Source organism: Neoarius graeffei, chromosome 17 (assembly GCF_027579695.1).
Source record: "Neoarius graeffei isolate fNeoGra1 chromosome 17, fNeoGra1.pri, whole genome shotgun sequence".
Classification (NCBI taxonomy): domain Eukaryota; kingdom Metazoa; phylum Chordata; class Actinopteri; order Siluriformes; family Ariidae; genus Neoarius; species Neoarius graeffei.
Genome location: NC_083585.1, coordinates 38,092,299 through 38,106,929, shown reverse-complemented (window position 1 = coordinate 38,106,929; position 14,631 = coordinate 38,092,299). Strand labels below are relative to the sequence as shown.

The 14,631-nt window shown below is 42.5% G+C and overlaps 1 protein-coding gene across 1 annotated transcript in view; it reads left to right on the top strand.

The window, feature by feature from the left end:
• fndc3a (fibronectin type III domain containing 3A) overlaps window positions 1-14,631 on the top strand; it is a 222,948-nt gene that overhangs the window by 96,636 nt on the left and 111,681 nt on the right. The window contains 1 exon segment of the mRNA XM_060944161.1: window positions 7,536-7,611. Within this exon segment, the coding sequence (XP_060800144.1) occupies window positions 7,536-7,611 (76 nt within the window).

Here is a 14,631-nt window from a genome sequence, read left to right as displayed (position 1 = left end):
CACCGTGCCATCCGCCGTCGCCAGCTAAAACTCTATAGTTCAAAGAAGCAGCCGTATCTAAACATGATCCAGAAGCGCAGACGTCTTCTCTGGGCCAAGGCTCATTTAAAATGGACTGTGGCAAAGTGGAAAACTGTTCTGTGGTCAGACGAATCAAAATTTGAAGTTCCGTATGGAAATCAGGGACGCCGTGTCATTCGGACTAAAGAGGAGAAGGACGACCCAAGTTATCAGCGCTCAGTTCAGAAGCCTGCATCTCTGATGGTATGGGGTTGCATTAGTGCGTGTGGCATGGGCAGCTTACACATCTGGAAAGACACCATCAATGCTGAAAGGTATATCCAGGTTCTAGAGCAACATATGCTCCCATCCAGACGACGTCTCTTTCAGGGAAGACCTTGCATTTTCCAACATGACAATGCCAAACCACATACTGCATCAATTACAGCATCATGGCTGCGTAGAAGAAGGGTCCGGGTACTGAACTGGCCAGCCTGCAGTCCAGATCTTTCACCCATAGAAAACATTTGGCGCATCATAAAACGGAAGATACGACAAAAAAGACCTAAGACAGTTGAGCAACTAGAATCCTACATTAGACAAGAATGGGTTAACATTCCTATCCCTAAACTTGAGCGACTTGTCTCCTCAGTCCCCAGACGTTTACAGACTGTTGTAAAGAGAAAAGGGGATGTCTCACAGTGGTAAACATGGCCTTGTCCCAACTTTTTTGAGATGTGTTGTTGTCATGAAATTTAAAATCACCTAATTTTTCTCTTTAAATGATACATTTTCTCAGTTTAAACATTTGATATGTCATCTATGTTCTATTCTGAATAAAATATGGAATTTTGAAACGTCCACATTATTGCATTCCGTTTTTATTTACAATTTGTACTTTGTCCCAACTTTTTTGGAATCGGGATTGTGTATATATAAAAATAAATAAATATCCAACCAGAATTCTGCCAGAAGCTTGTTCATGGTAGGTAAAAATGTCTGGTCAAGGTGAATCTTACGAAGAGACATTTTTACCCAAATATTAGGTTTGCTGTATGTATATTTTTGACCCTGTGTTGATTTCAGAAAACCCAAAGAAAATTAAAACGTGTGCACCAAATTCTAGTGTTTTTAATTAAAGATGTATGCTGTACAATCATTCTGCCACAGAAAAAGAACAGTTCAAAGAAATTACTGAAAGCCCAAATATTGCCATGACATTCATGTCACTGTGTGTAAACTTCTGACCACAACTGTACATACAGTACCAGTCAACATTTGGACAACTCGTCATTCATAGGGTGATTGTTTTGTTTGTTTATTTTGGCCCTTTTCCACTACCCTTTTTCAGCTCGCTTCAGCTCACTTCAGCCCGACACGGCTCGCGTTTCGACTACCAAAAAACAGCACAACTCAGCTCGTTTCAGCCCTGCTTAGCCCCTAACACTCGCACGGTTTTGGAGTGGGGCTGAAGCGAGCCAAACCGTGCCGAGTGAGGCTGGGGGCGTGAGGAGACACTCCCCTGTGCACTGATTGGTGAGGAGGAGTGTCCTCACATGCCCACACACGCCCCGCGAGCACGCTGGGATCTGTAAACACCGTAAACCCGGAAGAAGGAGAATTACTTATTACGAGAATTTCTGAAGCCTTATGCGCCTCGCCTCATCTATACGCTCTTGCCAGTATCTGTTGGCGTTGTCGGTGACAACAAGCCACAGCACCAAGACCAGCAACACTAACGACTCCATGTCCTCCATGTTTATTGTTTACTATCCGGGTCGTGAGACTACCGCTTAAAAGCTCACTGATGTCACTGTTTGCGCTGCTTAACAACATCACGTGACGTCCACCCACTTTCGCTAACTCCACCCAATGTGTCCACCCACTTCCAGCCAGCACGGTTCAGCGCGGTTGTAGTCGAAATGCAACTCCAACAGCCCCACTCAGCTCGACTCAGCACGGCACGGCTCAGCCCGACTCAGCTGCGTTTGTAGTGGAAAAGCGGCATTTGTTTGGTATTTTGACGATGTTCTACAGTATGGAAGGTTTTTTTTGTTTGTTTTGTTTTTATAAAGATACGTTTCCCATTTTAGATTCTTCATAGTAGCCACTGTTTTTTCCTTAATGACAGCTGTGCATATTATTGACATAATTATCTTAACCAGCTTAATATTTCATGCATATTGTATTGTTGGGCTGTTGTGAAATTCAAAATAAATGTATCTTTTTAATTTTCAAAATTTTTTTTTTTTTTGCCCCAAATTATCCAGCACTGGGATCAAAGGGTTAATGTATTAATCACTGAAAAGTTAATATCGCAAATAATAATCCGCTGTATCTTAATGTTTTCTTGTCATCCTGCCACTTCTAAATACTATACATTTAACAAATTATGAAAAGGACAGTATATTTTAATACGTGCTCGTTGTTTCAGAATGTGTATTGTTACAAAAATGAGTTGCGCTGTGCCTCCTGGGCGGAGCATCTGGTGTTGAGACGAGGTGCGTGACGCTGTAGTTGTTGTGTTTTAACATATGGAAACGTTGCCACTGTCTGAACTTTTGTATCTGTGCATTTCCAGCTGTTTTGCTCCCGTTAGTGGTTCGGGCACTTGGTTAGGAAGTCCCGGATGCAAGTTTTCCGACATGTAGATAAAGGTAGAAGTGAGAGTTTCATGCTTCACTGGGAGGACAAATTTTGTTCGTAGACTCTCATGTCAACCTCGAGTATTGGACGAAGGTTCGCGAGTCTATTTTCCAAATTAGAGGAAAAGTTGCTCAGCCCCAGCCTTTCTGCCTCACTTCCACCATTCTCTCACGAGCAGCGTGCAGGTGATTAGCTGTTCTGATCTCTTCCAGCGTGGAACGTTGCGGACATCGGCACGGCTTATTTGTTGAAGGGGTTGCTGTGGAGACCGGCGGTGGCAGTCAGGCAGAGAGAGCGAGAGAGAGAGAGAGCGAGAGCCATCCATCTGCTGCAGAGAGTGCAGGCGAGGCAAGAAAGCAAGAGAAAGCACATATTTGCTATGCTCCCTGTATCTAGTAAACAGATTCTAGCTAGTAGCCAGGGGCGAGTTGTACCGCCTCGTCTATCGTGGGGGTGGGGGCGTGATCGGAGTTCAGTAGGGCCCTCCATGTGTCCATCGCGCTGCTCTACCTTGCCACTCCAATGAGTGGTGGGTGAAGGAAAGAGAAGGTGACTCCAACCCCTTGGTGGTGTGCGTGTGTGCGTGCGCTTGGCGGGGGGAGGGGGGATGGTGTACGAGATTACCGACACATTGGCCAGCCCTGCTGAAGCAAGCACGTTTGAATGGGAAGAGATGCGGGCAACAGTAAGTGGCAGTTTGTTCTCTCTCTCTCTCTCTCTCTTCTCCCCCCCTCAACACACACCCCTTCTCTCTCTCTCTCTCTCTCTCTCTCTCTCTCTCTCGCTCTCTCTCTCACTGTGTCTGACTCTTTGCATGCTTCTGGAAAAAGAGGAGCCGGAATCGTGATGTATCCTGCACCTACAATTTGATTTGGAGAGTTGTCATTAAGAGGAAAAAGGGGGCGGATAAGCCAGCATTTCGCGGAACAAAGGAAAGGCGCAAGCAAGTGAAGAGACACTGTTGCATGCACGTGCAGCCAAACGACTATAGCGTCTCGACTCTAATTCGATACGACTTCCTCAGCTGCCCCCTCATAGTATACTGCTTTGCGAATGCATCACTGTTTACCGCTGCGTGCGTAGGTGAACGCGAACATGTGTGTGTACGCGTTTGCGCAGAGGGCCGGTGCGTGCGTGCCTGCGTCTCTCTGGCATTCATGAATGGGAAGAGGGAGTGAGAAGGAAGTGCAGAGGATGGCTGTGTTGGGGGAGACCCACAGCCGGAGCCCTATGCCGTGGGAGTATAGGCAATATGACCGCAACAAACCTGAGGTAAAGCGGATCCACATGGCGTGACTCGTGTGTGTTCATTAGTGATTTTTAATACAAGACGTGCTCAGTGTGAGGAGAATATTCGACACGGAGTGTTATTGTAACGCGATTTTAGACGTGTTGTCCTGCTGTGTAATACCCTGTTAAACTTTTTTTGCTGCATGTTGGATGTAATTTTGATGCGTTCCTGAAGCTGTGCACATGTTTTTATTTTATTTTGATATGCTTCATGTGCTAACATGGTCTGAAGCAAAGCCTTTTTAGGTTGGTGATGTAGAGTTTCCCCCCCCCCATTCCCAGCTCCATCCACTTCTGATCTGAACTAGGTATTTAGGTTTAGGTGTGGCTGAGAAAGAGAAAAAATATGACTTGTCTGGGGAATCAGATGAAAAAAAAGAGCAGTTTGGGAAGCACTGTTTTTGGACTCGTTCTCCCATGTTTCAGTTCAGGATATCTACAAATGTGAGAGTCTAACTTTGTGTTGAATTTACATGATCCATATCTATTGCTCTTTTCATTTGTTTTTTGATGTTAAATGTTAGTTTTTTTCCCTTTCCTCCCTCCCGTACCCAAATGAAGCATAAACGGCTGTGATGGAAAGCTCAGAATTGGTTTCTGCTTGAATGATGGCCTCCAGTCTGCGATGATCAGCCTGACAGATCAGTCACTCTCTCTTGTGGTCGCTATGGCAAACCTGAAAACACAAGGCCACGAAAGCTAATAACGTTTCAGCTGCGTTGCATCTCATTCACCGTGGCTTCGCCTCAGTTTTTTTTTTTTTTTTTTGACGTTGCCTTGATTGCCCCTCCTCCTTTAATCCCTTTTTCTATATGTAATCTCGGTGTGTAAGAAATGGCTTATTCACAACTCAAGTTGCGAAAGTTTTTCCAAAAAGACGCATCCTGGCAGAGGATTTTGGATCAGGACCCCTGCATTGCTGAACCAGATCAGCGCTCCTGCTCTCCACTCAGCCAGATGTCATGAATACTCCTTAACAAAGGCTCAGCGGAGGGCTGACTCAGACCGATTTCATGGAACAAGTGTCCCTGTAATGAGTGCCGTTAGCGTATCTGTGACGTGGGTTTGAAAGTCATAGCCAGGAACACGCCATTATTTACTTTTAACTGCATTTCTGGAATGATTTATGGCTTCAGAATAAAGATTAGATTAGATAGAACTTTACTGATCCCTTTGGGAGGGTTCTCTCAGGGAAATGAAAATTTCCAGCAGTATCATTACAGGATAAACAGAGAATAGAGAGAACTTCGAGATAATTTAAGTATTTACATGTGTATATATATTTTTAAAAAAAGCTGAGATTAGCAGCAGGGAAAATATTTGGAGTTCAGTTTTATCAATCAGTTTGATAAATTAGACGTTGATTTAAGGATGTGCTGCTGTGTTTCAGCCGCTTCAGAATCAGCTTTTTAAAGGGGGTAGACCTCATTTTGAACTCGTTTGCCAAAGTGTGAGGCTTGATTTGCTTATTTATGTCTTTCATTCTAGTAGAACAGGATGCTTTATTCTGAAGTTTGCTTTGAAGATGCAAATTGCTTGTTGGCATTTAAGTAAGGAATAAAATGTGACTGAGCATGCTGTTATAGGAAAATAATTAACGTCGGGGTGGTGTTGATGATGATTTTCCATAAATAGCATTTTCCAAAATGGTTTATTCCTCGTATACTACAGCAGTTTGATAATGATTACAATTTATTTGTGAATGAAAATGTCGTACTTGTAAACATTTCTAGTTAGATTTAAAGGAGAACTGAAGGCAATTTTTTTAAAATCAAAATTCTCATTTTATTAAATATAGGAATGGATTTTTGATAGCTATTTTGTCGCTGCTATAGCAAGTTCTGAGTGTTTGAAATATGCTCTGTAATATATCAGTCCATATGTCAAAGCAACGGCCGTAAACGAGATTCGCTGAGACCTGTACGAGACATCGTAGCGCGGAAGTAAAACGTACAGCGGAAATCAAAGCGACCGACATCTGCCAGCGTTGTCAAAAGACACACGCGCCCTCTTTCGAATGCTGACGTAATCAAGCCGGAAGTTTTTTTTTTTTTTTAATTTTATTTTTTTTATAGCAATTCGGAAAGTTTGAAAAAAGTAGGCAGTAATAGTCATTTAAACTCGTTTTTGTTTGGGAATGCTGTTTTCAAAATGGCGGCGCTGACACTTGACGTTTCCAAGTCTCGTGAAGATCGCGCGGATAAGCGACGCCTGCCGTGGACCAAACGAACTAAATTCAACATGGCTAAAAATGGAACAGGCCGATAAGGATAATATTTAATTGCAATTAGTTGCCAATACGAGTCACGATATAAGGTTACTAAAACTGAAAACATAATTGAATAACATGTTAATTAAGAAATAAAGCAAGTTTAAAAATGACTTCAGTTCCCCTTTAATGTTGTGAAGCATCTGCAAGGTATTGGTCACTTACTCAACTGCTAACGTATGCGCTTTGCATCCTCGCTACCTCGATTTGTTACTTGAATTTTTTTCTGTGCATTTTTCTTTACGAATAGTTATAACATGGCACAATTGATTTGAGGATGACCCCTTTTGTAGTTTTGTTGTGTTGGCACAATGACAGTTCTTCTCGAGCTTAGTTTTAGCACTGGCATCGGTTTGGGGGAGGGAAGAACCAAACCAAACGATACTCAACCCTAGACTAGTCAGTCAGTAAATCAGTCAGTGCGTTTACATGCACATCCAAATCGAGCTAAGGGTCCCAGCAGGGGTGCCAGAGAAATCCAATCCTGCATGCACACAAGGAAATCGAGCTATTGTGTGAGGTACGTTGTGCACCTGAGCCACAGGTGGCGCTACACGCCCCATCGTGTTGGTACACTTCCGGTTGTCGTCGTGAAGAAGAGCTATTCAAGAGTATAAACAAAGTTATACATTGCTCCAGAAGTGCATGTTTCTGCTCGCCATTTTCTCTTCGTTCGTTCTCCTTGTTCCTCCTGACCTCTTCTGCTGCTTGCTACTACTACTGTTGTCATGCCAACCGAGGCTGTCGTTTTTCCGGCTTGTGGTCTTGTCACTTCCGGAAGGGGCAGTGCTGAAGTAAGTAGCTCGACTACGTAGCTCGATAGGGTTTACATGCACTAAATAGCTCGGCTACAATCGCATAATCTAGGTCGCATAGCTCGATTACGAGAAATCCAGTTCGGTTCGATTTCAGCCGAGCTAAGGTGTTTCCATGGCATTTAGAACTTCGATTTCAGTCGAGCTACGGCAGAAATTCGATTTTCTCTATGTGCATGTAAACGCACTGAGTGGTGTATTTATAGAAGGAAGCAGAGAATAAGGACAGCTGGTTCACTGAAATTAGGATGCACAGTCCCTTTTGTTGGCACAAGAGTTCAACTGAAAGTATACTTTTCCTGCATGGAGCAAGGACCAGACCATAAAGCTGAGAATTACAACAGATTATGTTCACTTTACCCTTTATGCTTATCGAGCTGGGTGGCTTCATGGTGATAAGTCCGTATGAATACAGCTAATCTCTGCAGTTAAGCAGTAAGAGTGGAATAAAAAGATTTATTCATTACTGCGAGTCTGAAGCAAGTGACTGAATTTCATTTCTTTACTCTTCTTAGGTAATCCTGGTGCAAGTAAACCCGGGTGAGGCCTTCACAATTCAAAGAGAGGATGGTCAGTTTCAGTGTATCACAGGTAAGACGATTACGGATTTATTGACGTTTGTTTTATTGTACTTTTTCGTTCAGATTGATGGGCAAATTAGAAACACTGTTCCAAGAAATGTACGTTACCGTTTAAAGTACAAATGCTTGCAACCAGATTTAAGCTTCTTAGGCGTGTCTCGAATCCAGCACATGTTGGATGGATGTTTTTATATCGGTGGAAAAGCAGTAGTGACTTTTTGTATTACTCCTTGAATTTGTGGTCACTTTTTTTTTTTTTTCCCCTTTCAACAACTCTTCAATTCCGTTTTGAGCATTCAGCCGTGCTGTAATATAGGCATGTTTTAATGACTCCTCCATTTCCTGTTTTATTCGCGCAACATTTCCTTATCTCTTCCTTGCACCCATCAGTCATAATATTCTTGTCGCTACTGTTTTTCCACCGATATAAAAACATCCGTCCGAGATGTGCTGGATTCGAGACAGGCTTATGAAGCTTAAAGTGCCATTCCACCATTGGATGTATTTTTTTGGCATAAAATACAATATATTTTATGACAACATGACTAGACAGAGAAATCTTTTAGCTTCAAAATGATATATCAAACATAATTTTTTGACAACGACAAGTATATTAATTTTGCGACCAAAGTCCCCTACCCTTTTAATTTCCGCGCGGTAGTGAAACGTGATGTCATCGGCATGTTCCCCTTCTTGTGTACCACGTCACGTGTGACGTGGCACAGATTATCAGCAATGGCGGATAGAACGCGATTGTCAGCTTCGGAAAAGAAGCGAAGGAAAATTGCAAGTGATGCCCAAAGGAGACGGTCGATGGTGAATATCGGCACAGCAATCGACAAGTGGAAATCGCGTTCTATCCGCCATTGCTGATAATCTGTGCCACGTCACACGTGACGTGGTACACAAGAAGGGGAACCTGCCGATGACATCACGTTTCACTACCGCGCGGAAATTAAAAGGGTAGGTGACTTTGGTCGCAAAATTAATATACTTGTCGTTGTCAAAAAATTGTTTGATATATCATTTTGAAGCTAAAAGATTTCTCTGTCTAGTCATGCTGTCATAAAATATTTTGTATTTTATGCCGAAGAATACATCCAATGGTGGAATGGCACTTTAAATCTGGTTGCAAGCATTTGTACTTTGATAACATTGTCTGATTGCAGTGACCCCCAATGAGGGGTGGAATATATTAAGAAACAAGTGAAGTCAGTTCTTGAAGTTGTGTTAACAGGAAAATTGTGGCCAAATTGCGATGGTTTGTGGGGCGTTCCTACGGTAGTATGCAATGGTTAGTGCCTACCAAAAGTGGTCTAATGAAGGTCAACTGGTGACAGGGTCATGGTGCCCAAGGCTCATTGATGTGCATGGGGATCGAAGGCTAGCCTGTCTGGTCTGGTCTGTAGTACAAATTGCTGATGCCCCTTTTCCACCAAAGCAGTTCCCGGGCTGGTTCGGGGCCAGTGCTTAGTTTGGAACCGGGTTTTCTGTTTCCACTGACAAAGAACTGGCTCTGGGGCCAGAAAAACCGGTTCCAGGCTAGCACCAACTCTCTGCTGGGCCAGAGGAAAGAACCGCTTACGTCAGTGGGGGGGCGGAGTTGTTAAGACCAACAACAATGACAAGACCATGAAAAATCGCCATTTTTACGCGACGAGAAGCAGCAGCTGTACAAACGCGAAGTCATCCATTATTATTGTTGTTGCTGCTGCTGCTTCTTCCGTGTTTTTGCTTCGATATTCGTGCCAAGGTTTATGCAAACGTAGCGACGTAACTGACGTATACAGCGACGTAATGATGTGGCTTCCCTTAGCACCGCGAGCTATGGAAAAGCAAACTAGTTCTCAGCTGGCTCGCAAGTTGAACGAGTTGTGAACCAGCCCTGGAACTGATTTGGTGGAAAAGGGGTATCAAAGTTCGTGCTGGCTGTAACAGAAAGGTGTCGGAACACAGTGAATCACAGATTGCTGTGTGTGGGGCTGCGTAGCTGGAGACCGGTCAGAGTGCCATTGCTGACCCATGTAGACTGCAGAAAGCTCCTACAACAGGCACGTGAGCATCAGAGCTGGACCATGGCACAATGGAAGGTGACTTGGTCTGATGAATCATCTTTTCTTTTGCATCATGTGGATGGCTGGGTGTGTGTGTGTGTGTGTATGCGTCACTTACCTGGGGAAGTGATGACACTAGGATGTGCTATGGGAAGAGGACAAGTTGGCAGAGGTAGCGTGATGCTCTGGGCAAACCTTGCTCTGCTGGGAAATCTCGGGTACTGGCACCCATGTGGATGCTACTTTGAAACATACAATCTTTCTAAACATTGTATGCCAAGTACCTCTTCATGGCAACTGTTTAGTAATCCCACAGCATATTAATGAAGCACTACTTTCCTTCCAAATAATTGACTTTCTGTCCAATTAACACTTCATTTTCTGTAAGCTCTAATGCTGCAAATGTATAATTTTCGAGTCCGTAGAACACAGATCCTGGGGATAGTCGAATAGAAGACCGTTTCGAATGTGACATGAGACTGGGATTACAGCATAATTTTAATTTCTTCTGGTCTCCCATGCTGATGTCTGATTATTACTTCACAAGCGCTCCAAGTTGCACAGTGCTGTTTTCGAGTACAATCTTAAAGCTCGCAGCATATTTAAAAAAAAAAGTGGATGTGTGATTGGAAGGCATCTCTACTGAACTTGAATTCTTCAGCAGGAGGACTGTTAAGTGTTTTTGTGCATGTGATTCACGTCAGACTGTAATTAAAATTGAAGCACGTCCTCCATATCGTCACGCACAACACTTCTCAGAAATGCTTGCAGTGCGAAGTGGCCTTTAATTATGTTGAGGTTTGTGATGCTAGCAGTTGCTTTGTCCACACAGCAGTGGTGCTCCTCTCCCGCCCCACCACAAATTGCTCCACAACTCTGGTTTGTCCATCACGCTATAGTGTAGTGCACCATCTGAAAGTTGAGTCATTTTATTGTTAGTATGCAGAAATTGTTTCTATAGCGCTTTCATTTTTAGTTGTCAGCAAACTAAAAAGATAGTGAAGCTGCTCCGCATGCTAAACCACTCTGTTTTACCGAATAGATTTTAATTATGCAGCAAGCAAAATGTTTCAGTCCTTGATTTACCACTTGAAAAGGTGTGTTTTTTTTTTTTTTTTTTGGGGTGTGTGTGGCTAATCAGGAACGGAGTCTGATCAAATTACTGCCTCTGCATGCTCTTGCGACAAGGCTTTCACAGAGAGCTTTTCGCAGACAGTTGTAATTTATCGCTGAGCGGGGAGTAATAGGCGTGCGCGATGTTATTCACCGCCACAACGCAAGGGGGCACGAAGTCGCGGAATCGCTAGGAGTAGTTGGTGGGTGCGGTTAGTGGAGTGTTTATTCTCCGGTTACTTATAATGACTAGAACTGGAGTCGTATAGATGTACGTACTTCCTCACTTCCTCGATCAACCGCTCTTCATGCTGCTCCATCTTCGCTCGTGTTTTTAAAAATGGTGGTCGTGAAAACAAACCAAACCAGGAAAGTAGGGAAGCGGAAGTGCGTGTACAGCGGATGTAGAGTGGACCAATCAGAGCCCTCTTGTCTGCGACGCTGTCTGCGAGGCTTCTGCGGTGGTCACAATTTTTGGGAGGTGCGCGCAGAGCGTCTGCGAAGGTGAGGGGGCTACGCAGACGCCATCTGCGACGCCATCTGCGAAGACTGGGTTGTCAGCATAAATTGGCCTTTACTGGTACCCAGTAACTACTGCTTGCCTTTTATATGGTGAACTGCCTCAGAGTGCTTCTTGTGTTCATTAATTGACTTGCTTTATCTTCTTCTTAATAATAATAATGGTATCTGCTTTTTTTTTTTTTTAACTTTATTTCAGTTCCTACTTGTTTTGTCTGTTTTACAGACCTGTCTTGTTTCTATTGGTTTATTGCTGCTTAAGTTTGCAAGTGTATCTGTTTGACACTGAAATTCATGAAGTTTTGATGTACAAATCTTGATGCTGGATGTCTCAGGTGATCATACTAGACTTATACCCTGTCCACACTAGGGATTTTGTACTGATACGAAACTACTTTCGTACCTCAACACCTGTCCACACTAGCAACTATACCGGTACTGTAGCGGTATAACTGTATCGATACGAAACCCACAAATGTATGGGTTTCGTACCGGTACAGTATCGGTACTGTAGCGCTTCGCTGTAGTGTGGACAGATGAAGCGGCTCTGTATCGATACAAATATAATGCGCATGCGCAATGAACCATTCCTACTTCTTCCGAGTTATTCATACAATACAATACACACGTGCTTTCCAGCTGTAAATAAAACGTCAAAATGGCTCAAAATGACCGTGGAGCTACATGGAGCAAAGAAAGGGGGAGGGAGGAAGGGGGAAAGAGGGAGGAAGAGGGGAAAAGGGAGGGGAAGAGAAGGAAAGCGGGAGAAAGTGAGGGGGAGATTCGTTTTCTTTGTTTCTTTCTCAACTGCCTCGCACGTTTTATACGATTCGACTGAATAAATGACCACCAGAAATACAGACTGTACATTGACAACAAAAAGCGCACACACGTTGTTTCATCCGCCATATTCTCGGAAGGAATTTATTCGGTAACCACGGAAACATTTCGCGCACGCGCATTTCAACTTCTGTGAAAGAAAACCGCAAACATTTCTCGCTAGTGTGGACAGATGCACTAAACTGTACCGCTATACTTTGTATCAATACAGTTATACCACTTTCGTACCGGTATAAGTGTGAACACAGCATTATTGGTGGTCACACCAAAAGCAGACGCCATTTAAAATAACCTACTTGCTCATCAACAGTGTTGGAGTGAACGCAACAGCTGTTATTTATACAAATAATAAAACAGATTATTGAAAAAAAAAGAAAACCGAATAAGTTTTCATCTATAATTTAACCTACTTTAGTAATCAACACATCGTTTTTAACTTCTCTGTACCAATACATACAATGAATACTGACGCTGAAGTGTTATTTGCAGTGTACACACATGCTTGGTCATTTCATCAGGAGCGCCATGATTACTGCATGCACTTCGTTATTAATGTATGCTGATTTGACTTTTATCAGACCTGCGTGTTGTAGGGTTCGTGGCCACTGAAATCTCTCGTTTATTAGTTACATGTCCATAACACATACAGTACCGATTAAAAGTTTGGACACAGCTTCTAATTTAATGTTTTTTATTTATTTTTTATTAATTGGATCACTTCATGTCTTAAAGTAATGATGGTCATTTCTCTTTACTTGGCTGATCGGTTCTTGACATAATATGGGTTACTACAGTTGTGGAATAGGGCTATTTACTGTATTTTTTTCTTATTTACTGTTTGATCTCAAACACATTAAGAAGGCAAGAAATTACGCTATTTAACTTTTGACGAGGCACCTGTTAACCTGAAGCGTTCCAGGTGATGACCTCATGAAGCTGGTGAAGATAATACTAATAGTGTGCAAAGTGTCAAGGTGAATGCTTGCTACTTTGAAGAATCTAAAGTATGAAACTAACACTTTTCTTTTTAAATGTCACATAATTCCATATGTTTTCATCGTTTTAACATCTTGAGTATTTTTCTACAATAGTCAAAATACAGAAAAACCCATGAATGAGTAGGTGTGTCCAGACCTTTGAGTGGTACTGTATGTGCCACATCCTTCAGGGTTATTGACGTTCTTCATAAAAATGATTGTGTAAAATAAACACTACACTTGGCTATAAAGAGAGCTTTCAACATGACAATGAGCCACACCGACTTCTAGATCAACACAGAAGTGGTCAAATAAACCCAGTCGGTGTTCTGCAGTGACCATCCCAAAGTCTGGTAATGAACCCTGCTGAAAGTCCACATGTCAAGTTTATTTGTAAAGTGCATATTCTGGACCAATTTCTTTTTTTTTTTTAAATATGAAAGTATGTCCCTTTACACACTCATCCAGAAGGGTAATTTTGCACAAGGCCATCTGTCTACAGCAGAAAAAAATAAAATAAAACGCGTCTGGAAAAATCCCAAGGGAGTCTGGAGCCAGATTCGTGACGTTACCTGCGGAAGCGCCAGCAGGCTGCGCGAGCTTTGCACGGTTTCAGTGCACAGCCTGTGTAGACCAAGCGCTCCCATTTCTCTCTCATTGTCCGGTCTTTTGGGAAACGATGAGTACTAATCCCATCAAGATTGGTGTTGCTACACCCTCCTACGATACATCTGTTAACCATTTTAATAATTACGCGATAACGTTGAAGAAATTTGCAGAAAACCACCAGGTCGTTTTCTCATAAACAAACCAGCGCTGACGTAGGATTCAGAGGGAGGCGTCCCGCACGCGACGTCACGAAAATCAGTGTTTGCCGGGAAATCCAAATGCCAAGTTTTTTCAGAGGCGGACCAAATGGCTCGATTTCAACTGAATTTTTCTGGTATTGCGCAAGGTAAAAAAAATTGCGCAAAATGTGACCGATATTTGACCACAGTTTAATATAAAATAGGAGAATTACATTGATCTTGCTCCTGAATTTACCCGTGATATGCACTTTAAACAACAGACATTGTCGCAAAGCATCTTTACAGAATTTTAATGACTAAACATGAGCTAATTTTATCCCTAATCTATCCCCAATAAGCAAGCCAAGGAATGTATAGAAGCTTATAATATTCAGTAGTGGACCAAGAGTTTCCCTTGTTGTACATTGCAGGAAGTTGGAATTTTTTTTTTTTTGTCTGATCATTTTGTAAACTATTTTCTTGGGCGGGGATGCACTACTTGTAAATGTTTTGTACATAAAGTTTAAATAACGCTATATTATTAGCATTATTTATGGTCTCTAACCATAATGTCCATTAATGTCCCTTTTTCCTATATTAATTTTTGCTCATTTTCGTGTGAAGGCTGGCATGTAGCCTATGTCTGTGCTGGAAAGTTGAGTGCTCTTGTCTGATTCAGGTTTCTTTTATTGTATGTTATAAACTTGGTCAAGACTTTGGTTTCAAGACGAGCAAAAAG